General features: G+C 36.3%; 4 protein-coding genes across 7 annotated transcripts in view; 2 read left to right on the top strand and 2 right to left on the bottom strand.

Moving 5' to 3' along the window:
* Positions 1-3,776: 3,776 nt before the first annotated feature.
* Positions 3,777-4,439, bottom strand: LOC308706436 (hemoglobin subunit beta-like; the record flags this gene model as incomplete). The annotated part of the gene is made up of 3 exons (XM_081392071.1): positions 3,777-3,905; positions 3,989-4,211; positions 4,348-4,439. The coding sequence occupies 3 exons, from the start codon at positions 4,437-4,439 to the stop codon at positions 3,777-3,779; spliced, it is 444 nt and encodes a 147-aa protein (XP_081248197.1).
* A 2,688-nt stretch (positions 4,440-7,127) lies between these two features.
* Positions 7,128-7,788, top strand: hbbe3 (hemoglobin beta embryonic-3; the record flags this gene model as incomplete). The annotated part of the gene is made up of 3 exons (XM_081392353.1): positions 7,128-7,219; positions 7,356-7,578; positions 7,660-7,788. The coding sequence occupies 3 exons, from the start codon at positions 7,128-7,130 to the stop codon at positions 7,786-7,788; spliced, it is 444 nt and encodes a 147-aa protein (XP_081248479.1).
* Positions 7,789-8,536: 748 nt separating this feature from the next.
* On the bottom strand, positions 8,537-11,339 carry hbae4 (hemoglobin alpha embryonic-4). The gene is made up of 3 exons (XM_081392612.1): positions 10,418-11,339; positions 9,831-10,035; positions 8,537-9,458 (listed from the first exon to the last, which is right to left on the bottom strand). The coding sequence occupies exons 1-3, from the start codon at positions 10,507-10,509 to the stop codon at positions 9,330-9,332; spliced, it is 426 nt and encodes a 141-aa protein (XP_081248738.1). The 5' UTR covers positions 10,510-11,339; the 3' UTR covers positions 8,537-9,329.
* Positions 10,126-27,420, top strand: part of rhbdf1b (rhomboid 5 homolog 1b) — a 51,068-nt gene continuing 33,773 nt past the window's right edge. For 2 of the 4 annotated variants that reach the window (XM_081392610.1, XM_081392608.1), the window contains exons 1-2: positions 10,126-10,213; positions 11,388-11,564. The gene's annotated coding sequence lies outside the window, so the exon portion shown is untranslated. Of the gene's footprint in view, positions 10,214-11,387; positions 11,565-22,215; positions 22,499-27,420 lie in introns of those variants that run through there. The other 2 variants (XM_081392609.1, XM_081392607.1) reach the window with 1 other exon arrangement.

Here is a 27,420-nt window from a genome sequence, read left to right as displayed (position 1 = left end):
TCTCCTTGTCAATGCAGGAGACCAGTCCGTTGCTGATGTGGGACCTCTCATGATCTCACCTCAGGCCAAAGAGTGAATGAACAGCAATATTCAGAGTGGTGTGGATGGAAGAATGTGAAGGTCAAGGGTTAAGCAAACTGGAATTTCGTAGGACCAACCATCATTAGCAATGTTACGCCCGACATAAAGTGAGGAGATATTTGGACCTGTATTGGTGGTTCTGGAGGCTGACAGCTTGGATGATGCCATCAAAACCCATACGGCAACGGAACTGCTATCTTCACCACAACGGTGCCACAGCACGTCAATACACCCATGAAGGGGATGTTAGTTAGAATGGAGTAAATGATGTTCCAGATGCCAGAGATGATGTTCCAGAGGCTCATTCAGGGGTGACACAGATATGGAAAGCAAAACTTCTCAAAACTAATCATTGTCCTCTCAGTGGAAAGCAGAAGATGCTACACTGAAGTTCCCTTGCCCTGCATGTTAATCACCTGTATACATTTCTTCAAAAGAAACGGACCTTTTCACATCTAAACTGTCATAGTTAAATAATTCCAAAACAAGTTTTTTTTTTTTTTCACATATTGCTCTTTCATTGTATGAAACATCTGACAATAGCTTTTCTGAACTGGTCAACCAGCACAAACTTGGTTAAACAATGGTTAAATTTGAATGTCTAAGCTATATGCAACATTTGTGAACTTGAATATATATATATATATATATATATATATATATATATATATATATATATATATATATATATATATATATATATATATATATATATATATATATATATATATATATATATATATATATATATATATATGAAGAGTTCAGATGCAAAAGCCTCTATGCCATCTGAAATTTTCTTCTAGAATGATCATTTTTATCAAGCTCGTATATTTAAATTCAATAATTTCACTTAAATGGCAATGAAGATTACCTATGAATTGCCATTTAAGTGAAATTACCGAACTTAAATATACAAGCTTGATAAAAAAATGATCATTCTATAAGAAAATTTCAGATGGCACTTAGAGGCTTTTGAAAAAACAACTCATTGTATAATTTACAGTGAAAAACCGTAAATTGACATTCCCACAATTCCCTGTGACACTTGACATTTGATGTATTTTTGTTGAAATAACTGTTTGTTTATTCATAGTTTTCTTTGTTTTTTCTAATCAGTTATGTACATTAGGGGTTTATGTTACATTTAATGTTGTTAAATTAATGTTTATTGCATTTTTAAAATTTCATGTGTTAACATGATGGTGTTTAATGTTTGTGTGAATGACACTGTGCAGCTTCTATATATATTAGTATTAATTTTCTTGTGGAAGAACTGCTTGTGTTGAGCTTTAATTGATCATGTGACTCTCATCACTGCTGTAATTGGTGGTTATCAGTGTACAAAACAGATATTAATACTTCAATAGGACGGTAAATTAACATTATATCATATTACTGCACTGTAAAAAAGAATACATTGATTTTATTGATATCTAATTAATAAAAATGAGGCAACAGATTACAAGCAATATTATTAATTAAATTTAACAAATTAGAATTGAGTAATAATTAATCAAATTAATTCCTTAAAAGTTAACCATTTAAAATGAGTAAAATTTACAAAATATCTTTTATTGCCAACATTGAAGACACCTGGTGTTAACAAGCAGAATCACTGAAGGAGAAAACCATAATTAAAGTTCCCATTGTGGAGATCAGTGTGTGTTTTAGTTGGGCTCTTGACCCTTAAATTATTAACTTTAAGTTTTGTTTGGCTGCTGTAAATGAGTTATAACAGCCAGATGAACAAAGAGAAAAGGTGATCTGATGGTGTTGGTTGTGTTTTAACATAATCATTATTTCACAATCATTTGACCTGAATCACTGAACTCATAGAGTCCAATTTATGAGTTAGGTTTACTTTATTAACTATAGCAGCACTGGCCTTGTACGGCATAATATTTTTTAACTTTTACAATGTAAGGCAAATAATTTCTAAAAAGTTTCTCTGACATAAAAAGGAGACACACAGACATCAATAATCAGCCTGTGATTCTCAACAATGGTGACAATAATAAAGCATGTTGCAGTGCATTCTGGGTTCCACCAATCAAAACTCATTCATGGCTCCCATCATGCATTGCTGCATGAATAAATAATGAGCTTATGTTCAGAGGTGATCTGTTTGTCACCATTGCTGAGATTCATATGCAAAATCTTGATGTGTGTTTGTGCCTAAAAATAAAATAAAAAAAACGTATATATTTATTTATTTTTATTATTGATTTGATCATTTGGATTTCGTTGAAAAGGCTAAAAATATTATACTGCTGTAGTTAATAAAGTTAACTTAACTCATAAATTGGACTCTATATGAGGTTCAGTGATTCAGGTCTAATGATTGTGAAATAATGTTTATGTTAAATCACAACCAACACCATCAGATCACCTTTTCTATTTGTTCATCTGGCTGTTATAACTGAGGTACAGCAGCCAAACAAAACTTAAAGTTAATAATTTAAGGTCAAGAGCCCAACTAAAACACACACTGATCTCCACAATGGGAACTTTAATTACGGTTTTCTCCTTCAGTGATTCTGCTTGTTAACACCAGGTGTCTTCAATGTTGGCAATAAAAGATATTTTGTAAATTTTACTCATTTTAAATGGTTAACTTTTAAGGAATTCATTTGATTAATTATTACTCAATTCTAATTTGTTAAATTTAATTAATAATATTGCTTGTAATCTGTTGCCTCATTTTTATTAATTAGATATTAATAAAATCAATGTATTCTTTTTTACAGTGTGAAATCCAATGTTAAATATACATTTTTTTTCCGCAAAAACAACGGGAAGAAATGACCTTTTTTTACAGTATTTTTCCGTTTTGTAACAGAAATTTTCTGGCGCCCCTGCTGCCAGAAAATTGCCGTTTTTTTTACGGGTTTTTTTTTTACAGTGTATATATATATATGTGTATATATATATATATATATATATATATATATATATCATTCAGTTTTTCAACCTTTTACATTTTAACTTATGCTTGTCCCACAGCAAGCCAGCTATAATTTAACCATGATCATACTTTTCAACTGAATAAATTTAATTGTTTTCACAATGAGCAGATTTATGCCGATTCTAAGTAATTTGAGTAAATGTCTTTTTAAAGTACGATTATTTAATGGAATCACTGCAATAACTGTAAATGGTTTTATTTGAGTGCAGAAATTTCTTGACGGTTTCTTTAATGTATAACTGAAAAATGTGCATCACATTAAGTTCATTAGTTTGTTTATGTTAAATAAATAATTGAAACTAAATTGTACATGCAATTCAGATGCGTAAATCTTACATTTAGGCCTAAATATTTTTGAGCGTATTTAGAGTCTTTTACAATAAAGTCCAACTGCATTTTGGATCTTCAGTAAGAGAATTTTAGACATTAAAGATTGCAACAGTTACATATCTCTTTTAAGGTCTTGCAAGGCGTGAGAAAAGGGAGGAAAAGGGAGGAGCAGGAAGTTGAGATCATATCAGAATGAGCAAAGACCTCAAATGGCCTTCGTGATCATGCAACCTTCTTGTAAGTCACTAAAGTTGTGAAAACCTGCGTTGTGAAAAACTACCTTTTTGATTTGAAACGTAAAGACAACTCAATGGACAACGAAATCATCTCACTCATTTATTTTAAATTATGCAATAAACATTTTCAGTACAGGAATCTTCTCGTCCAGTTCACGAATCTAATAATACTGCCTTCTTAGGGCTGATATAACAACAGACAGGAACTTTTGCCAAGCAGCTTGGACGTCTGGGGTGAAGTCAGTCCTCATGCGTCTAGCGATCACCACGGTCAGACAGTCAGCTAAGAGCTGTAAAAGAAGTGGGGAAAAGTAAAGCACAGTTCCAACATAATAACCAACATGGTAGCCGCGCATTGCTTTAAGACGCCAACCTGGAAATTGCCTGGGTCGACCTGCAGTTTCTCAGAGTGAAGCTCGCTAAGGGCAGTGAAGGTGTTCTTGATATCATCCATGTTTTTGAGAGCTTTCTCCAGTCCTTGAAGCACTACAATGCCGTGCGCCGCGATTTTTGGATTAGCCATGATTGCCTCCGCGTTGTACAGGTTTCCAAACCCACCAAAGTACCGCTGAGTCCAAGGGTAGACGACCAAGCATCTTGAGATCAGACAATAAAGACGGGTCAGGAACATTAAAGGCCTTGATGGCTAATTAGGCTACAACAAATACGTCCACCGAAGAAATCAAAATACACAAATTATAAAAATTGAACAGTGGAAAGAGAAAATATTACCTCGTCAAGCTCTCGACGCCCACCGACTCGTAGTCGAGTTTGGCGAATACACCCTGTATCGCAGCGCGTTCCTCAGCTGTCCACTGAACCATCGTGTCTTCTTGTGGCTTCACAGCTGGACAGATGTTTAAATAGGACTGGTAGGCCGCCGCCCATGTGTATCAGGCAGATCTGTTCGGCCGATAGTCCGGAGGAAAAGGCGACAGTTGACCGATAAACGGAGTCCATGTGAATAAACTAGTATTGATAGTGTTTCATCACCAGAGTGTGAGGTTTCTTGCAGTTTATTCATTAAACCTGACATAGCGAGTCTACTGGTTATGATGCAAATTATATAGGTCTAAGGTAGCTATACAAAGGTCCAATCTGAGTCGAATTAAACTTGTCATATTTGCGTATCTGTCCTGTGAAAAGTTGAAATAACAGGCTCATGGGTCCTGTTTGCTAAATTAAAATGATATGCACTAGCCTATAGTGGCCAATGTAGCTACTGTGTTTTATACTGTGTAGGGCTATTCATTTTTTCACGTTCTACAATTGAATTTGGTGTTGTGTTTTAGGGTTAAAGAAAATGTACGTAAACGCAACGAAAAATGTGGCAGAAAATTAGGTAGACTACAAGAACGGGGTTTTCCAATGATAATGTTGAGATTAAAAGTACCCCATAGGCCCCTTTGGTCTTTTCAGCTGAAAAAAAAAAAGAAAAAAAAAATCATTCTGAATAATATAGGCCCCTATAGGATTATTTAAAGGGAAAAGTACTGATTTACCTAACAAATATTGGATTTTACATTATTAGGCATTAAAAGCATGGTGTGTTGTGGTTGCTGTGCATTTACAACAAATATCACATTAAAACTACCAATAATGTGGTAAAAGCATGGCAAATTTTGTGATTACTGTCCTTTACAACACCCTTCACAGTAAAAATAGGTTACTGAGGTTAAAAGCGTAAGTGTTGTTTTTATTGTGCTTCTACTACAAATTCCACTTTGGAACTAATTGTACTACTTTGAACCTATGAATATGATTAACTGATTGAAGGTCTATAGCACGTCACGTGACAGGTATTGTTTAATCACCGTAGTTTAGTAAGGTGTTGAAAGAAAGCAATGAAACGCAAAGCATCCGTGCAAAAACATATATGTGACTGAACATGAGGGAGCTAATCTGATTAATAATGACAAACAGAAAAGACATAACAAACATAAGGACAGCGTATTTATGACTACTTACCAATATCTGGCACACGTGAACTGATGCCAAATATCGCGATGTGTTCGGAATGAGACTTCTTCAGCGCGATTAACTACTGATAAAATTCGCGTCTGTTGTTGACGCCACAGGTTTCCCATTGAACTCCCAATGGAGTTCCCAATTCGTCCACAGAATTGGGAACTCCATTGGGAGTTCAATCCACCAATGGAGTTCAATCCATCAATCCACCAATACAATGATACTCTGTGGACGAATTGGGAACTCCATTGGGAGTTCAATGGGAAACCTGTGGCGTCAACAACAGACGCGAATTTTATCAGTAGTAAATGCCGCGCTTTGGCGTCTTTATTGTGACGCCGGGTGCGCTTGACCATAGTTTTTGACGCCTTGGGAGTGAGAATGGATTGATATATTTTAATGGAATTTATAACATAGACTACTGTTTACATTTTAAGTTTATATATATATATATATATATATATATATATATATATATATATATATATATATATAGAGAGAGAGAGAGAGAGAGAGAGAGAGAGAGAGAGAGAGAGAGAGAGAGAGAGAGAGAGAGAGACTATATATAGCCTATATATCCTATTGTTATTGTATTATTGAAAACATGGGCAGTGGGACGTGGATCAGTACATTAACTCCAATCTAACCAACATCCCCTTCATTAGTGTATTTACGTGCTGCGGCACCGTTGTGGTGAAGGTTCTGTTGCCGTATGGGGTTTGATGCTGTCAAACTGTCAGCCTCCAGAACCACCAATACAGATCCCCTCACTTTATGTCGGGCGTAATGAGTGACAGTATTGCACTTGATCAAGGCTGTCGGTATTAATATCTAAGGGACATGATGATTCACGTGGGTGTGGCGCTGTCCAAACTTCAGTGCTGAAATGTTGGCTAAAGTTCAAAGGGAAATGTGACGCTATCCGTTGTGCTTTAAAGCATTTAAACAGTAGGCTTTTCTTTACCTGTGGGTCAGTTACTTTCCGTATACTGGCAAAGTGCAAAAATTTAACAAAGCCCCTGATAGTGTATTATCACTAAGATGGGGGTAAGATGACCAACTTCATTTTTTTCTCTCTTGACCATAGAATAGGCATACGTTACAAAATATTTAAGTCTAAATTTAAGATTTATATTTTTGGATTGCATACAATTTCCATTCATTTGGATCACAACGTTTTAACAAACTATAAACGTGATTCATATTTGTCAGCCATGCATAAATGAAATAAACTTTTTTTGTAATGATAAAATGAATGTGTTTTAAATACAAAATAACCGATTTACTATACCTTAGACCTATATAATTTGCAGCATAACCAGTAGACTCGCTCTGTCAGGTTTAATGAATAAACTGCAAGAAACCTCACACTCTGGTGATGAAACACTATCAATACTAGTTTATTCACATGGACTCCGTTTATCGGTCAACTGTCGCCTTTTCCTCCGGACTATCGGCCGAACAGATCTGCCTGATACACATGGGCGGCGGCCTACCAGTCCTATTTAAACATCTGTCCAGCTGTGAAGCCACAAGAAGACACGATGGTTCAGTGGACAGCTGAGGAACGCGCTGCGATACAGGGTGTATTCGCCAAACTCGACTACGAGTCGGTGGGCGTCGAGAGCTTGACGAGGTAATATTTTCTCTTTCCACTGTTCAATTTTTATAATTTGTGTATTTTGATTTCTTCGGTGGGCGTATTTGTTGTAGCCTAATTAGCCATCAAGGCCTTTAATGTTCCTGACCCGTCTTTATTGTCTGATCTCAAGATGCTTGGTCGTCTACCCTTGGACTCAGCGGTACTTTGGTGGGTTTGGAAACCTGTACAACGCGGAGGCAATCATGGCTAATCCAAAAATCGCGGCGCACGGCATTGTAGTGCTTCAAGGACTGGAGAAAGCTCTCAAAAACATGGATGATATCAAGAACACCTTCACTGCCCTTAGCGAGCTTCACTCAGAGAAACTGCAGGTCGACCCAGGCAATTTCCAGGTTGGCGTCTTAAAGCAATGCGCGGCTACTGTTGGTTATTATGTTGGAACTGTGCTTTACTATTCCCCACTTCTTTTACAGCTCTTAGCTGACTGTCTGACCGTGGTGATCGCTAGACGCATGCGAACTGACTTCACCCCAGACGTCCAAGCTGCTTGGCAAAAGTTCCTGTCTGTTGTTATATCAGCCCTAAGAAGGCAGTATTATTAGATTCGTGAACTGGACGAGACGATTCCTGTACTGAAAATGTTTATTGCATAATTTAAAATAAATGAGTGAGATGATTTCGTTGTCCATTGAGTTGTCTTTACGTTTCAAATCAAAAAGGTTTTACGCACAACTTTAGTGGCTTACAATAAGGTTGCATAGGGATCACGAAGGCCATTTGAGGTCTTTGTTCATTCTGATATGATCTCAACTTCCTGCTCCTCCCTTTTCTCACGCCTTGCAAGACCTTAAAAGACCTTAAAAGATTATAGCCTAACTGTTGCAATCTTTAATGTCTAAAATTCTCTTACTGAAGATCCAAAATGCAGTTGGACTTTATTGTAAAAGACTCTAAATACGCTCAAAAATATTTAGGCCTAAATGTAAGATTTACACATCTGAATTGCATATAACATTTCTTTTAAATTATTTAACATAAACAAACTAATGAACTTAATGTGATGCACATTTATCAGTGATACATTAATAAAACGGACAACAAATGTCTGCATTCAAATAAAACCATTACAGTTATTTGATTCTATTTAAATAATCGTATTTTCAAAATGCAATTATTCAAATTGCTTAGAATCAGCATAAATCTGCTCATTGTGAAAACAAATAAATGTATTCAGTTGAAAAGTACGATCATGGTTAAAATATCGCTGACTTGCTGTAGAACAAGCTAAAATGTAAAAGACTGAAACAAACTGAATGATGATAAATATGTAGATTGGTTATTTTGTATTTAAAATAAACATTCCGTTTATTATTACAGAAATAATTGACAAATATGAATCACACTAAGTTTATTAGTTTGTTAAAACGGTGTGATCCAAATGAATGGAAATTTTATATGCAATCCAAATGTATACATTTTAAATTCATGTAAATATGTTTTAAATGTAGGCCTATTTTATGGCCATGAGAAAAAAATTAAGTTGGTCATCTTACCCCATCTTAGTGATAATACACTATAAGGTAGATTGCTTTGTTAAAGTTTGCACTTCTTTTGTGGGTATACAGAGAGTAACTGACCCACAGGTAAAGAAAAGCCTACTGTTTAAATGCTTTCAGCACAACGGATAGCGTCACATTTCCCTTTGAACTTCAGCCAATGTTTCAGCACTGAAGTTTGGACAGCGCCACACCCACGTGAAGCATCATGTCCTTAGATAGTAATACCGACAGCCTTGATCAAGTGCAACGCTCATTGATTTATTTCCTTTTGCATTAGTATTTAATAATCAATTTCACAACATGACAATGTCAAGAAGAATTTCGTAAATTCAATGACATTTTATTAGGAAGCCAAAGACTGAATTCCTGGCATGTACTATAGGCTATATAAACCATAAACAATACGGACACAAAAGAGTACAATGAGGGAGGTGCATGTTACAAGATTAGTATTATTATTGTTGTTTTTATTGAATATTCCATTGCATTACACGCATAAGACACACGTACTTTGCAAAACATTTATTATTAATTTATTAAAGAAAAACTTTTGCAGAACCATTCGATCCTTCTTCGGAGGCTCTTCATCGGAACTTCTCGGCTAAAACAGCTGAGAATGCCGAAAGAAACTTGTCTATCGCCGCGTGTGCAACTGGTGTGAAGTTGTCACCCATGTGGCAGGCTAACGTCACGATGATGCAATGATTGAGAAGCTGGAAAAATGTACAAATTTTACGTTAGTGAGTTAAATGAAAAAAAAAAAAACACATCACATAACATCACTTATTTGGATAAAGCCTGTGTATGTGTACTGGATAGTGCAATTTATACGCGAAAATGCGTTTTTACGTGCATATGATACGCAGTTTTCGCGTGCATTTGATACGCACATTATTGTGTGTCATACACACGCACACCCCACACACGACTAATCCTACCCATGCGTATACGTACCCTACCACTACTAAACCTACCCATGCGTATCATATGCACGTAAAAACTCATTTTGGCGTATAAATTGCATGATAAACACAATGCGTGCTATAGAGACGCATTTAGTGTGATCGGGTTGGTTTCATTAACACCTTGAAGTTTGTAGGATGTATTCGCAGTAGATAGGCGTGGAACCTGCTTAGTGGTGCCAACGTGGTAGCAAGCGTGCTTATGTTCCTCGCGCCGTCGGCTAAAGCCTGGACGATTTTCTTCCCGTGGCAGCGTAAATGTTCTGAATTGGGGCTGATATCTAGATGAGAGAAGTATGTCTTTGTTTTGGGGAACGTTGTGAACATCCTGTAAACCAAGGGAGAAAACAAGGTCAACAAGACAAGCACAAGACCCCTATCTCCTCCCTCTCGGTTGCTTGCGTCATCACTCATGGGCAAATATGCCAAATATAACAAGACCATCAAAAAAGACTTTTGATATTAAGAATATTGAACGGCGAACTATTAAGGATCCACCAAAGAGCGTAAGTAGCCTAAGACTTTAACTGAGATAATTCCCAAAGTTTTACATAGTTTAAAGAAAGCAGCATCCCAGCATATTGGACACTGTAAAAGTCAACAGAAAAACATCTACTGAGTTTTTATACCTGTAGAAATATGCTATTTTGTCTATAGAAATATTTGTCTGCATGGTCTCTAAGTGTTGTGTTTGATATAAGACAGCATACCTTAAAAGAGCCTCAGATCCAATATCTTCCGCCACTGGAATCATTTTGTCCCATATCAGTACAATCAGCTCTTTTTCGGTATTCGAGAGCATTACGGCGTGGTACAATTAAAAAATAGCCTAACTAACCAAAATGAGTTAGCTTCTGAACAACGCGAATAAATCGTTGGGTATAGGCAACGATTTGACCGTTTTGCGATGCAGTTTAGATCACATATTAACCACAAACTCTGCGTATCTCGACTTAATAAAATGCAAAAAGAAATATGGAAGAGAATAGTTAGAACTGTAGTTCCCGTCGGTCGCTCTCTTCAACTCACCGGCAAACGAGAGTTAATCACGTGAGAGGTGAAACTGCGCAACGTTAGTATGTTGTGCGTCATATTAGAGGAGCTTATGTTGTCATGCCGGGATTCCTACTTGTGTTTTGAGGGACTTCAGTGATAAGCTATATTTTGCATTATGTAATTATATCACAATACCATGCACAAGCAACAATGAAATGTGTAAACTGTTGTATTAAAGGATATAATAAGCTTGTCGCACTATAAGTCAGTCTAGAAGCGACATTCTCAATAATTGAAATATGCTATATTAGATGTTTGTAAATAACATTGATTTGATAACATTTAAACTTATTAATTATGCAGCCTACATACAATATGCAAATGCCTCTAGTGGATAATTAGTGTTAGAGCGCTATTGCTACCAAATTACTTTGAGAATTGTTTTTAAATGTAACTTCATCTCTTATCTCAAACATAGACCTACTCCTCATATTAAATAAACAATAAGCAGCTTTCAAAATATTAAAAACATCTGCGTTCTCTGCATGGTTTTACCATACTGCCAAATGTCACTCAAAACAACAAGAAAAGAAAATGAAACTGTGAGGTGCTTACACATTTATGATGTTAAATGACTTTGACTCTAATGTGTAATGACTATATGAGCATGCACTACTGTGACAGGGAGGGGCCATGGCACTGAATCTGATAAGCCTTCACGGCTGTCCCTATCAGTGGCTCAAGCTGCGGGCTGAAAGGGTGGAAGTTGAAGAGCAGCGTAATCACCAATCTCACTCCTGCCAGCACACACGACCACAGCATGAACTACCCATGACTCAGCTAAACTGAAGGACTGCCTCTGTACGTAATGGAATCCATATCTTTTTGCATTTTCATAAATGTGCCATACCACAGGGAGTGCATGACTGTGCTCAGGTTCGTTCTGTATGTGTGTGTGTGTGTGTGTGTGTGTGTGTGTGTGTGTGTTTGTGTGAGGCCTGGTAAACATGGCCCCACAAAGATGGCAATATCCGAAATCCCTTGGTGTGTGTGTTATAAGCTGATTTAGAGTAGTTTAATTATCATTATTTTATGGTATTTTATGTTGGCTAATCATTTACTCTGTGTTGATCATTGCTTTCAACCCTTTATGTACAGTATGTTTACTCAATTATCTTTATTCCCCGAGCTTCAACACTGCAGCTGAACTTAACTTTCTCCTGTCAAAGTCCTCCCTTTCAATTTTTATGTTTTGTTTAATTTTGTGTCTGTTTCGGTGTGGAAATTCTCCATCCTCACAACCTCAAGTGACATATCATTATCATTAATGTGGTATAAAATATTACAGTGTTAAATAAACACCAATTAAAAAGAGTCTGATCACTTTAAAACGAAAAAAAAAATGCATTTATGAGTATTTTAATACAAAAAAAGACTCTATTTTGATTAAAACAGGGAGAAAAAAGAAGAGTAACAGAATAAAGATTTTACGATAAGGGATGTTTATGAAAAAACAGAGGGGAATGATGAGTTTGACAGACAAACAGAGAACTCAAATTATAAAAACAGCTCTGCAAATGTTTTTCTCTGTATACACTGTCCTCTGGATAACCTTGTGTCCTTAAAACACATTCTCAAATGAAAGTCTTGAAAAATATAAAACTAATATATAAAAAGTTTATTTTATTGTTTGTTTCATTTATAAAAGCTTTTATGTTTATATATTATTACTATTTTGTATACTATGTTTCAACTGTTTTATGTCATGTCATGCACTACCAGTTGCTATACTTTTATCCAGCAAGGGAGCATTAAATTGATCAAAAGTGCTGTTAAAGATATTTTAGAGTTATGAAAGATTTCTATCTCAAATAAATGCTGTGCTTTTGAACTTTCTATTTCTCAAAAAATGTTGAAAAAAAAAAAGATTTCTGAAGGATCATGTGACACTAAAGAGGAATATCTGCTGAAAAAAGGCTTGCCATCTCATGAAATTTAATTAAATTTTTAATAATATTATGTTATTTTAAATTCTAGTAATGTTTCACAATGTTTTACTGTATTTTTGGACAAGTGAAGAGACACAAACATCTTTCTAAAGGTTTTTCTTTAAACACATTTACCTTCTTAAATTAAAATCCCTTCTAACAAACTGAATTTAAAGCAATGTGCCATGCTTTCCACTAGATGGCAATAGCGCACCAAAAGCAAATGTATGTTCCAGATATGCCACAAATCTTATGCAAACCACATACTAGCATATATGGGTATACATGTATGAGGAAATTACATTTGTATGATGTACTCACCCATTTATTAAAGGCTATGCTTTCAAACAATTTCATGAATAATGAATATCAAAAGCGAAGCATTTTGGTAAAGTGAGATAATATTGGGAGAAGTGCCAGTACAGCTGAATAAAGAAGCCAGTGGTTTGCCAAAGACAGAACTAGCTTTCATCTCTTCGAAGGACACAAAATACGGCAAACAGGATTACAGATTGATTATTTCCCTCCGCTTTAATCCTATTGATGTGTAGTTTGCTTGAGCACTCTCTGGTAGATCACACATGCCACCCACACTGTCTAGTCTCAGCCTGCCAAACACTCAGACATGTTATATTGTGACTGGATGGCAGCAGCGCTGATAGATATTCACTGCCGTTTACAATAGATTAGAGGATTTAGGAAGCCCATGAGTTCTTATGAGGGCTGTATAGGGGAAAGGAGAGAGGAAGCAACGTGAAACCTGAATAACTTATTTAATCTTGATTGTTCTGCACATGAAACAAAATATGTGAGTGGTACTTTGAAATCTTGCCAAACAGAGGCAATAAATCACATGCACATCTTTCATCATGACTATATTTGCTCACCTCTTAGGCCATGTCATGTCGCCTCATCCTGTGAATGCCCCCATGAGGGCCTTTAAACATTTATCATTCCATGACAGTTAATCCTCCTTCCCAGGACAAAAGTCTCAAGTGTTAAAACAGTGCCACAGACGGCCATTGTGATGTGAAGCTCATGGATGAAGACATCTGTAGTGTTATCTACAATGACAAGCATTGCGAAGTATTATGAAATATGTGCTATAAGAACCTAACTTATATTCAGCAAGGATGCATTCATTTGATTAATGTTTGTAATAGATTTATATTTTTAATTAATGCTGTTCTTTAACTTTTTATTTATTAAAGGGTTAGTTCACCCAAAAATTAAAATTCTGTCAGTAATTACCCACCCTCATGTTGTTCCAACCCGTAAGACTTTCGTTCATCTTCGGAACACAAATTAAGATATTTTTGATTAAATCTGAGTGCTGTCTCACTCCTCCACAGGCTTATGGACACTATAACTTGCTGGCCCAGAAAATGTATTAAAGACATCGTTAATATAGTCCAAGTGACTCCAGTGGCTCAATCTTAAGTTTATAAAGCGACGAGAGTACTTTTTGTGCGCAAAAACAAACAAAAATAACGACTTTATTCCACTTTTCATTTCTTTCTCTCTCTGTGCCTCGAGTTAGTTTACGTAGTGTTTTTGCGCAGCACGTCTGTGTTGCACGTCACCAGGTAGGCTCACTATTGGGCGATGCTGGTCATGTGTGTGATGCGTGGTGACGTGCAACACAGACGCGCTACGCAAAAACACTACGTGAAAAAACTCGAGGCCCAAAGTGGAATAAAGTCGTTATTTTTGTTTTTTGCGCACAAAAAGTATTCTCGTCGCTTTATAAACTTAAGATTGAGCCACTGGAGTCACTTGGACTATATTAACGATGTCTTTAATACATTTTCTGGGCCAGCAAGTTATAGTGTCCATAAGCCTGTGGAGGAGTGATCCAGCACTCAGATTTCATCAAAAATATCTTAATTTGTGTTCCGAAGATGAATGAAAGTCTTACGGGGTTGGAACAACATGAGGGTGAGTAATTACTGACAGAATTTTCATTTTTGGGTGAACTAACCCTTTAAGGATCCTGAAAAAATTGTTTCCACAAAAATAAGCAGCGCAACTGTCAACCTATTAGAATGATTTCTGAAGGATCATGTGACACTGACGACTGGAGTAATGGCTGCTGGAAATTCAGCTTTGCCATTACAATAACAATTTCATTTATTCCTTTGAATTGTAATAATGTTTCACAATATTACTGTTTTTGTATTTTTGATCAAATAAATGCAGCTTTGGTGAGCGCAGGAGACTTCTTTCTAAAACATTTTTTAAAAAAATTAAGTAAGGTAAGGTTTAGGTTCCAGTAAGGTTTTATGAGTTAACCTTAGTTAACTACTTTAGTTAACATGAACTAATGACCTACTACAGCATTTATTAATATTTGTTAATGTTAATTTCAACATTTACTAATAAATTATTAAAATTAAAAGTTGTATATTTAAACATTAGGCAATACACTGTTAACTAACATGAACAGACAATTTTTTTTATTAACTAATGTTAAAAAAGATTAACAAATACAGTAAAATGTGTATTGCTCATGGTTAGTTCATGTCAGTTATTACATAAAACCTTATGGTACATTGTTACCAAATAATCTTACTGACGCCAAATGTTTGAACAGAGTATTTAAAAAGTAATTTATTGTTATTTATTGATTATGCATTTATGCTTATCATTAACTTGTTTGTAATCAATAAATTACCATCAAATATGTACCAAAAACAGTGTCAAATATAGCCTATTTGGATCCAAAACGACTTCTTTTTGAAACATTGACTGTGGAGTTTTCCTGCTCACAGTTGCACTTGGTCTTTGCATTCAAAAAGATTAATGAATGGCCATTTGCCCTTAGCTAACACAAAAGAGAGGGGACTTTTGGATTTTCTGCACGTAGTGGAGAATTTTGGCAAGTCAGAGGCTGAAATGAAAAGTGAAAAACACCTTTTAAATGAGAACGTTTAAATGCAAACTTTTGCAGCACAATGACCAAATGAAGCCCTCAGCTCTGGCAAGTGTTGAAAAGAGAGTGTCCTTGCAAGCACTGAATTGCAGTTACTGTAATTCTTACAAATTTATTCTAGTATGTTTTAGAGTCTGATATTGAGAACACTATAGAGATATATGCAGATGATGATTTGTTAGCTAAAGTATGATGCATCACTTCAAATTGGTTTAGATCGTATTTTGTGTATATATACACATGCTTTTATCCACATTCTCCAGACTGTCTTAAATGTTGATGAACAACCTCAGCTATAAATACTGAAAAGTCACCAGGGATCTGGAACATCTCCCCTGAACTATACGTCAATGTATAGTTAGAGACAAGCAGTGGATTTACTGTCTGCACTGCTGTTTAGATAAAAACATCAGCAGCGGTCTCTCTCTCTCTTTCTCCACCCGAAGAGAAACAGAAAGAGCTCTTGTATCTGGCTGATCTTGTCTGTTAACAGTCAGTGATTTACAAGAGAAACTCCTACTTTGCTTTCAGTTGCAAATGAGTACTAGAATGACTTACATGTTACTAAAAGGAACCAATACGTGCGTTAGCTCTTATACAAAGCTATAGATACATTGTTGGAAACAAGAAGGTCTCAGAGTCAGGTTCTCTGAGGGAATATGGACATGTCATCAGGTGGAGGACTACCGTAAACTAGTACTACTCCCTTCTGGCCCCCATAAACTAGAAGGACAGAGGGGAACACGAGCAGAAGCAAAACCTTCCAGTTCTCCAGTGAAGAGCTGCCAGCTGTGCTTCCTGCTCTGGGCCTCAGCAGGGGAACTGGGAGCTTTGAAGTGGTCACGGCGTGGAGGTGAGCAGCGGGCATGCAGAAGCTGCAAAGAGGAAGTACTGGAGTGTGTGAAAACAAGGATTACAGAGTGTGATCTTTTTAAGATCTTTCATTATTGAGAGAACACAAACAAACATGCTCTTGTTCTGAATATCAGTGATTGCAACACTATCTCACGACCAATTCGTAACAATTCGTACGAATGATAAAAAGTTGGCTAATTCGGATGAATTCGTACGACCTCACTCGTACAAATTTGTACGATTTGTCTAAACCCATGTGATGGGTAGGTTTAGGGGCGGGGTCAGGGGTAGGCCATTCGTATGAATTCATACGAATTCGCCAATTCGTAAAATATGTACGATTTAGCAAAAATCGTAATAATTTGTACGAGTGAGGTCGTATGAATTCGTACGAATTAGCCACTTTGTTAAATTGTTACGAATTCGTCGTGAGATAGGGTTGGTGATTCGGCTGTATAATCAACTGAGGAAATGATTTTATGATTCACTCATAAAGACAATCCATGTGTTCAAATATGCCCACTTTCCCACTACACTCTAAAAACAACTGATTTGTCTCAACAACAACCAAAAATAAATTGAGAAGTAAATAACACAATAGTTTGCATCAATATTTTTGAGTTATGACAACTTTTATTGAAATTATATTCAGTAAGTTGTAGAGTAGTGATCCTGGAACCAATTATATACTACTTATTTAGTATGTAAATTTCGTGAACAAGTAAAACATTTCTTGTCACTAACAGTAGTTCAGTTAGTGCTCAAGTAACCACCCACAATCTAACCATGAGCACTATTCTTCAACTCAATGGTAACCACAAAAAAGAAACATAACAAGCTCTTTTAAATGTCAAACACAACTGCATTAAATAACATGTCTTTCCCTTTACTAAAAACAAAACATAAAATACAATTCAGCCTTTTCAGCATTTATTTTCCTTATCCAGTCCTATGCAAGGGACGCTGGACAACTTCATTTAAAATGCTTATTATTATCTTTTTAAATCAATTAACACAGAAATGTAAATTACACTCAATATTAAGTTCATGATCAACATTATTATGTCAGCTGAAGTGGAAAACCAGTAAAACGTTTGCACTTTGCACAATTCACTTCACTGCCTGTAAAGCCTGATCACAGAAAAGAGTGACTAGTCACTTTTTTATATAAAAGCATTGAAGGAATAATCATAACCAGATGCCACATGGTGTATCCGGGATTACACAGTCCATCCAAAGGAATAGTAATGTCTGAGGAAACAAGAAAATCTGGGATCTTACTAACAAAGGCTCATGCTGTTATGATTGATCTGATGATGATGAAGATGAAAGGCACGAGAGCAAAAAGCTGAAATTGCAAAGTATTGCCTGGCAGGTGCAAGCTTTGAATATCAAAAGGATGAAACATTGATGATCCGGGGTTTTTTTTCTGGATGTTCGAAACAAAATCAAGGTCTCTATTGGCACGCTTTTTGTGTAGTGAAATCTGCTTCCTGCTTTACTGAAATGCCTGATGATTATTGAACAATACCACCGTATTGTCAGGTGGTTCATCTTTACTTGTGTAAATCCCTCAGCAGACTCAGATCCTGAGCCCACGACCCGCCATGAAGCCAGAGCCCGTGCCAACGCCAGAAGCCATATTCGTCCCAAGTCTGAACCTGTCACTGAGTTTGATCAGGTGCGAGAGCTGGCACCAACGTCCGTTCCTGTGGGTATTTTGGTGGAGATAGATGGCATGGAGTGGAGCCCTGCTCATATTCCTACTGAGGAGGGTTTGCTTTTTCCGTTCCATACTGTAAAAGATGATGACATCGATGATGTCAGTTCTCAAAGCCTCCCATCAGAGCTGAACAACAGTGAATATTGGACTTAACATAGAAGCTTGTTTTATAAAAATGTATACGGTAATTGTGACTTTACAACTCGCAATTCTGACTTTTTTCTCAGGATTGTGAGATATACTGTAAACTCGCAATTGCAAGAAAAAAGTCAGAATTGTTAGATTGGCAGACTACACCAAATACTTTCATTAGCGGAGCACAGAAGGAAGAAGTTTAACTAGCAGGATCATGGGTCACAAGAAAATATGCTTTTTGTAGCTGAATAGGCTTCAGTAGTGACAATTCAGTTATGTATTTGAAGTTGCAATGGCTAATACAGCCCTGTCATGCATTGTAATATTATACACTAGTGTTTAAAAGAAGCCTGTCATCAGCTTTGAGAAACTCCTGGGACTCCCCGCGGGACTCCCCTCACCTTGACATCCTGGTTCACAGTGTCAATGTCCCAACATTAAATCCAGACAAAAACTTCCTCTACTCATCTTACACCACTTTACCACACCATCCTGGAACTTCATGGTGATCTAAGGTTTTTTTTTTCCCATCAGGGTTAAGATTTAGCTGCTTTCATTTAATTTCATCAGTAATCAGCTAAACTTCAATGAAGAACTTTCATCAGTTACCTTTATACGGTAACTTAAGCTTCCAAAATAATGATTCTGTACATCTTTTGTAGTCTTCTGTAGTATCTCACATTCCAAAAGCTTCCCTGAACAGTTTATGGTCACAAGATAATGAACTAGAGAGTAGAGGGATAATGAAGTATCGTCTTGTCGCCCCTGAGCTACTACGAGTTTAGCAGTGTTTAGGCTCCTGGCTGTCTTTATCTGTGGCTAATAAACAATGTTTGTGGGGAGCTATGGAAGCACTTACTCCTCTGACGTGTAATCATTTCCGTTCTCTCTCTGGTTTAGCCTGGAGAACTGGAGCAGTAGAGCTTGCCAGTGTTGGTTAGTGGGGATGCAGACACAGAAGCCACATAAACAACATTTAACCTCAAATCCCTAATACACTGTGACAGATAACTGACAATATAGAGGAACAGACTCAATGGCTTTTGTATAAGATTTCAAAATGTCACATGTGCCAGATGATTTAGTTCTGAATACGATCTTCACATTTTCTCGTTGGATGCTTAGCCACACCTGAAAAAAAAACACTATAAGTAGACAAGAAAATCTGCCATCACAACACTTTTTTTTTATATTGTACACATTGCATGTTAATATGATACGAGTCAAATGAAGGCTTTTGAAAGAGCCTCTGATGTCTAGGGCTGGGTATAGACTATACCATACAGATTTTCAGATTTTGGTCTACACTGTAAAAAGTGAACACGTTTTACGTGATAATTTAAGTTGAGAAAACTTAATTTCTTTAGGTGTTACCAATTGAAGTAATTTTTTTAAGTTGATCCAACTGTTCACTTTTTACAGTGTAGTTCACAATTTCTCAATTAAATTCTGATTCTTTTGATTAGGTTTTTATGGAAGCCCATTTCCGCCACATAAGAAAGGAAATCATACGTTGGACAAATCTTAATTATGACACCAAATGAGTGATTAAATGGCAAGTATTTTTTAGCTAGAGCATGTAACAGCATGAGAGAGTGTGAACGACAAACACACACCGCAGTGCACAAGCCATAAAGCAGTAAAGAGCACAGGGTTCAGACAGGGTTAAAACTGCAGGTCAGGACATAATGTCTTCCATATGCTGATAGAGCTATAATGACATGCATGCTCTCTCCTCTTTCTACCTGCATTCCTTCATCAACACAGAGCACTAAATCTCTGATAGCTCCCCCATGCAGGGATTGATTCATTGCAAGGGTGATTCAAAGATATCTGTTCCTTTTCTCTTCTCCCTCTGTGTAGCAAATGTGCCCTCATGTGGAGCAGCATATCTGATTTGTTCTGCTTTCAGTCGTGGGCTGTGGGCTATTATATCAGTGTGTGGAATCAAAGCTCTCACACCTCATGACAAAAACGTAAGATTGAGTGGCAAGTAGCAACTGCAGAGCTTAAGAACAGAACAGAGCTCTCCATTGCATGGCATTCCATTTCTATCTATATCAATTATAAGTCCTTTTTATTTTTGAGTATTGAGAATTTAGTAAGGAAAGAGTTTGTATGTTAATGAATGAATGTAAATGTAAAATAGGCCTAAACTGTGCATTTCGGGTCCAAAGTAAGCACTGGAAAATCCCAGCCGGAATTTTGTCCATCCTGCAGGAGGAATGCTGTTCATTTTCAGGAAGGGGAAGAGGATGCATCCACATGCAGATCCAATCAAAATAGGGATCAGCATCTTCTGGTTCTTTAGGGACAATCCTATCGTCCTATGTTTACTTTTGTTTCCTCTCATCAAATGTGGTTTTCTGTGCCAGAAGGAGGAGTGGTACCTGTCTGAATTAAAGACATGCACCACTGCCGAAGAAAAAAAAAATCATATTCATCCAGATGTTATATTCAAGAAACATGTGTTACAATTTTTTTTAGCCAAACAAAGAGAGGTCGGGTCTAATATTCTCAAACTATGTACTTTTCTTTCCTATACAGCTCTATTAGCATTACCCAGGATCTTCTGAATGTGTGTGTGAATTCCTGCTGGACATGTCCTTTTCTTTAGATTATCCTCTCATTTGGTTCATTTTCTATGGCACTTTCCAATTACGGTTGCTACAGTTACTGCGTCCAAATTCAATAGCGAATACACTGATCTCTGTTCGAAGCGGGTCTCTGTTCTGAAAAGCAATCATTGTAACTTTGAATTGAACAGCTAAACTGAATCCATGGATGAGAGATCTCATTACTGAGACATTTAGTCCATGGCGGCACTATAACACTGCATGTGGAGCTGTCAGTTTGAGTTACTTCAGTTTCCCTCACGTGCAACTGAAAGTGCAATGATAGTTACCTTGATCTTTCCACATGATAAGGCGAAAGGAGACATCTGACCCACAGATATCATCGTGTATTGCATGAAAGTCACATAATAGCACAACCAGAACATTGCTCAAGCTTTTATGTATGTATGTAATGATGACTAAACATTCAAGAATAAATATATAATAATACATGGGGAATGTACATCAGCTGTTAAGTTTGTGGTCCTAAAACCTGGAAGAGAATTAGGATTTTCAAGCTGAGGGTTTCCTCTGGAATTTCCTGTGTTTTTAAAATAGCAGTTTTGGATGCATATGTGTAAAATACAGTCTGTTATTGACTTTACTTCAAGAGATTTCATAATTGTTGTACATAAATTATACATATTCATACCTCACATGTTAAATTGGATTTGTTTAAAAAAAGAAAACAAGTTAACAATATAAATGGCCTGCCACTAATATGTAAGTTTGAATGCTTGACTAGGCCTACTTGACTAGGCCTTTATAGATAGCATGGCTTCAGAATTATATAACATGTAGAACAAAATGTGAAAGCCTCATTAAGTAAAAGCAAAACTTATTTTACTCCTAAACCAAAAACCACATTTCTAAAACCCCACTGAAAATTCCCTAGGGAACCCATGACCTACAAATTGACATCATGCCTGAATAGCTCAATTAGAAAGTCTTAAAAATGTGTTATAGATAAGAGTGGCTATTATTGTTAAATTATGTTAGAGGTTCAAATGAAGACCAATATTTTAGGACGGGGAAAGTAGTCCCAAAATAGGCTATCTTGATGTCATCTCAAGGCAATGTACAGGCATTGTATGTTCATTTTAATGCAGCACTTGACGTTCTTAGCTTTAAATGACGCACAACAGCGGTTTCTGCATCCTTTTGCGGTTAAACTAGAAGGCGTCAGTAGATTACGCCCATGGGTGCCGCTGATTGGTTAGTGACATCTGCACGTCTATGTAGTCTCCGCCCACTCAGTTTCTTTCTGAGCGTGTGGGTGTATTTTTGCAGCTTGAAACTGAACTAGACTGAAACTCTCCGCCCTGTGCTGGGCTTCAAGAGTGGGAATTTACGAGGCTGACAGCATGGTTTTTATTTACAGCGTTGTCGCAAACTTTGGATTAAGGATTTGACTATGTAAAATCACATTTCTTTCGTACTGTTTAGTTATGCTTTGACAATATATTTCTTCTGCGAAGAAGGCGCATCACACTAAACGCCGGTTAATGAACAAACCTAGTCGCTGAGATCTGAAAGTCCATCAGAAGGTATGGCTTTATTTTAATGAGACTCTTTACGTTTGGTGTTTTAAAGTTGCACAGATGTTGCATCTTTATTGGTTGAGATTATAGGATGTGTGTGTCAACTCACGTGCGGCTGGATGCATCCTCCTAAGGGATTTGTTTACATAAAGCAAACAGCATATTGCCCGGACTTGTGCAGAAGTAGGACATTATTATTATTGCACATTATTATCTAAATGATGACTGTCTTACAAACTACTGAGCTGTCAACCTAGATAGCATTTTGGGTCACCGTATTTGCCTGTTGTGGCTAAAAAAGATGTCTAGGTAGGAAGCTCACCAGGTTTTTTGACACAGCCCATAAATGTGTGCTACTGTAAAATGATTTTGCAAAGCTATTGCATGCATCTGTAATCTGGCTGCATGATAATCTGCAATTGGTGGATTAAGTGTAACGTGTCACTGCTTTAGTCACTTTAATGGACACGGATTCTCCTCAGTCTGGGGCTTTTCTCCATGTTCCAGAAGAATAAACCACATTACGTTAACAAATATAAACAACTCCAACAACATAATATCTCTGTTTTATATTTTAAACTGCTTTTTGCCATTTGTCATGTTCTCAGGACAATATTTCTCATAAATGTCAGGTTTGGGCAAGATCTCACATGTTTTAAATGTTTCAATGTTAAGGCTTTACAATAAAGTATCGTAACGTTAGTAGCCTAAGGCCTAGTTTCACATACAGGGTTTTAGACTAAGCCAGGATTAGGGCCTTAGGTCAATTAGGACATTTAATAGCTTTTTTTAAAAACATGCCTTAAAGAAAAAAACATTACTGGTGTGCATCTTGAGATAAAACAGGGATAGTTCACCCAAAAATGAAAAATGTGTCGTCATTTACTCGCCCTCAAGTTGTTCCAAACCGGTTTGGGTTTCTTTATGCTGTTGAACACAAAATGATATATTTAAAAAAATGTTGTTTACCAGACAGATGACGGGAGCCATTGACTTCGATAGGACAAAAATACTATGGAAGTCAATGGGTGCCGTCAACTGTCTGGTTACCAACATTCTTTAAAATATTTTCTTTTGTGTTCAACAGAAGATTCATACAGATTTGGAACAACATGAGGTTGAGTAAATGATGACAATTTAAATTTTTGAGTGAACTATCCCTTTAAGCCTTGACTGTGAAACCGGGGGTATATTTATCAGCTAACACTTAGGATGTAGCATGTATTAATTTCCGTTAACGTTAGTTTGTAAAAAAGCACATTGTTTGTTAATGCTAGTTCAAAGTGTATTAACAAATATTAACAACTTAAGTTTTAAAAAATGTTGAAATTACCATTGACAAAGCTTAGTAAATGCTGTATTGTTCATTGTTAGTTCATGTTAACCAATATAGGCTGTTTAACAGCAGCTTCCATTGTGACAACTTACTCCGTAGCCTATAGTATGACAACAACCCAGCTATCTTTTTTTTCTCGAGCAGTTATTGCAGAATGTTGTCTATGCAGAAATCCTTCATGTTTATGAAAGCTGAATCAAATTTTAGTGGTTACAGCTGCAGGAATGTGCAAGGTGCACATGCAAAGTCAATTCAAACATCGGATGTCCTGAAACTGGTTGTTCTTTCGTTTATTTGAGTGACTACAAATCAAAGCATACTTTTATCAGTGGATGTGGAAAGCACATTCATTTTTTTAAGTATTTGGCCTGTCTGGACACTATTAAAGGGTCCGTGAAGGTGAAAGTGTAGCCCAGGGAATTCAGGAACACATCCTTCAGTACTGCTCTGAGCCATTAGTGCTGTATATGAGCAGAGGCGCTAAGTTTCATGGTGAAAAGAACAGGTATGTCCTTCTCAGGGGACCTCAAGGAAGTCTCTTATATCATTTGTATCTGACAATTAAAATCTCTAAATCATTGATTATTCAATAGTGGACACACAGAGACCGCATGCTGCGTGCAGATTTTTGTGAAGATGATGGGCCAACATTCAACCATCTGGTGACTACAATGCTCACTGAATCTTGTTTAATAGATCATAGATTTGCATAAATAGGCCTATTTACTTTTATATCAAGCTTGGCCATTTTAGAGTTATCGGTTATTCTTATAAGTTCCTTTCTTGTGGGACTGTTGCGATTATTAAATAGTAGTCTGATCATCGTTATTCGATCAAATCACAATTATTTTAGATAACCGAAAAAAAATTTAAACGTGTTTTGCCAACGAATCTATAGATGTTAGAGTGTGAGGTAAACTCCTCTGTTGTGATGACGCTGTTGTGTGTGAGTAGTATATGATCCCATTTGTAGATTTATATCATAAGCTTGGGTGATTTGAACCCTCACACTTTTACCATAGCTTTGCGTCTCTCAATTTGGTAATAGCACGTCAGATAAATACAGCAATTGACTGTTCTTTGAATAGGTGTTATATTATGAAATCACAGCAGACCGTACGGCTTTGTTCAGCAGACTCTCACACATCTGATGTTCTACCTCTTCCTTATGCAAGGTCATATTATTGCTTATGATTTATAATCTTTTAAGATTTCAATTTTATCCCTAGCTGTTTGGTAATCACTATACACGTCAGTTTTGCATCAGATTGGACTGAATTTCCTGTCCTCTTTTTGACAGCATTGTAATTGAATTTAGAGTATGGCTCATACACTATCATTCAAAGTTTTGGGGTCAGTAAGATTATTTTTTAAATACACTGACGACTGGAGTAATGGCTTCTTAAAATGTAGCTTTGCTATTAAAGGAATAAAAGACATTTTAAAATATAATACAGTAGAAAACTTTATTTTAAATTTTAATAATATTTCACACCATTTTTATTTTATTTTTGATCCAAAAAACTTAGCCTTGTTAAGTGAAAGAGACTTATTTCACTTCTTTCATTTCTTTAATAGTCATACCACCCCCACAATTTTGAACACATCCCCAAAAATTTAACCCGCACCTAAAAATGTTCTCAACACTTAATTTAAAACTTTTTGTGAGCTTTTTTCATAAAGAATGTGCTTTTGCTTATTTTTTTTCAAAATAAATACTACTTGGTTTGATATTTTAATATTCAATGCAATGATATACAAATAATTTTCATGTCTGCAACATGCTGCATTTATAATACTGCAAGTATATGAACAATCAAGTGGACAAACGTTTTCTTGCGGCATTCAGGAAGTACAGACTAGTTCAGACCTATCCCAAACTATCAGTTCACAGGGAGTGCTTTCAATTTCAAATTTCTTTTGAGCAATCCGTTCAGTTCATTAGATAATCAACACATCATACGGATCTGATTTAGATGATTACTTTGTCAGCATCACAGAATTTTATGAGACTTTATAGAGTAATGGATGGTTTGATTTAGCAAAAGGCCTGTTAGTCAGCCATGCACAGGCAGTGTTGGGGTAACTCATTACATGTAACCTGGGTTATGTAATCAAATTACTTTTTCAAGTAACTAGTAAAGTAACGCATTACTTTTTTTAATTTACAGCAAAATATCTGAGTTACTTTTTCACATTTATTGACTGACAGCTCTCCTGTCCCCATGTTGAGACAAATAAAGTGAGGAGGTGGTGTTTTATAATTAACTATATTAAATTACACAAATATACTTTATGTATTTAATCTCACTTTATTAACCAATGTCTTTGCTGATGGCCTTCAATTATCTAATTCAACCATACTAATAAGCACAAATTACTTTTTTGGAACTTGTTGAACTTCCTTCACTTGTATCCTATTGTTCTTTAATCCAGAACAGCAGCTGAAAGTTTTTTTGAGCTGCACCCTTTACTGTACAGGAGTAAATATGTATTTCCTTCAGTCTGAGGCTTATTCATTTCACTTTTGGTGTGAAAGGGCCTTAACATTTGCCAAAAATATAACTTTTTTTTGTTGTTATTAAAAAACAAACAAGCAAGCCCAGCCCAGAAGAGAAAAAGCAATGCAAAAGTAATGTAACGCATTACTTTTCACAAAAAGTAACTAAGTAACGCAATAAGTTACTTGTTTTGGGAGTAACGCAATTTGTAATGCATTACTTTTAAAAGTAACTTTCCCCAACACTGCAGGTATGGTCAATTATTTTCTGTGGAGTTAATTGAGCGCCAGGGTATTGTGTGTGGAAATTAGAAGATGAAAAAGCTAATTCTTGGATGTTCACTAAAAGACAAAAAAAAAAAACATTATGGCATGAAGTAATGGAAATAAAAGCAAATAAAATTAAAACTGATGATACAGCTCTTGTGGAGAGTCAAATTACCTTAATTTGTGATATTTTTACCTTTGTTCTTGATTCCTTCTCTCTTTCGTTCTCTGTTTTCTGTCTGCTGAATTTGGAATAAAAAGCAGACTGTGGTAGGTAAACCCCATGTGTGCATAACCAACTCTTTCTCTCCTTCTCCGCGTCTCTCTCAATTCTGCTGGTCCTATCAGGAAACTACAGGCCCCATCCAGACTCTGTCTGTTGTGATGATATAGGCACGGTTGAAAAGACGCTACGTTTGTATTAATTAGTGGACCTCTAGACCTAACATAGGGAACGGGATTGGACTGTAATTTCTTTGTTACTGTAAGCTGATTTTTTTTCCACTTTGCTTTGGAGAAAGAAATATTATGAAGAATTAAGTTTATCCTGAATGAGCAGGGGTTTTATAATCCCAGTAGCCTCAGCAGAGACATGGGTAGTGTGTGGGCCTTAGGACATCACGTGGTAGGACAAGTTCATCTGCTCTCGGGGCAGTGTGTGCGTCATCATATATTTCAGAGGCTTTTAGGCTCTTGTCAATGACCTGAATATTTCAGATTATTTAAATAAATGCCCATCACTGATGATGAAAATGCTGCTTTAAAAAAAAAAAAAAAAGAAATTTATGTAAATTCACGAAGTTTATGTTTTACTCCCCTCCCCCC

Source organism: Scardinius erythrophthalmus, assembly GCF_964197995.2.
Source record: "Scardinius erythrophthalmus genome assembly, chromosome: 18".
Classification (NCBI taxonomy): domain Eukaryota; kingdom Metazoa; phylum Chordata; class Actinopteri; order Cypriniformes; family Leuciscidae; genus Scardinius; species Scardinius erythrophthalmus.
The sequence above is the reverse complement of the archived record's forward strand: the minus strand, read 5'-3'. Positions and strand labels throughout refer to the sequence as shown.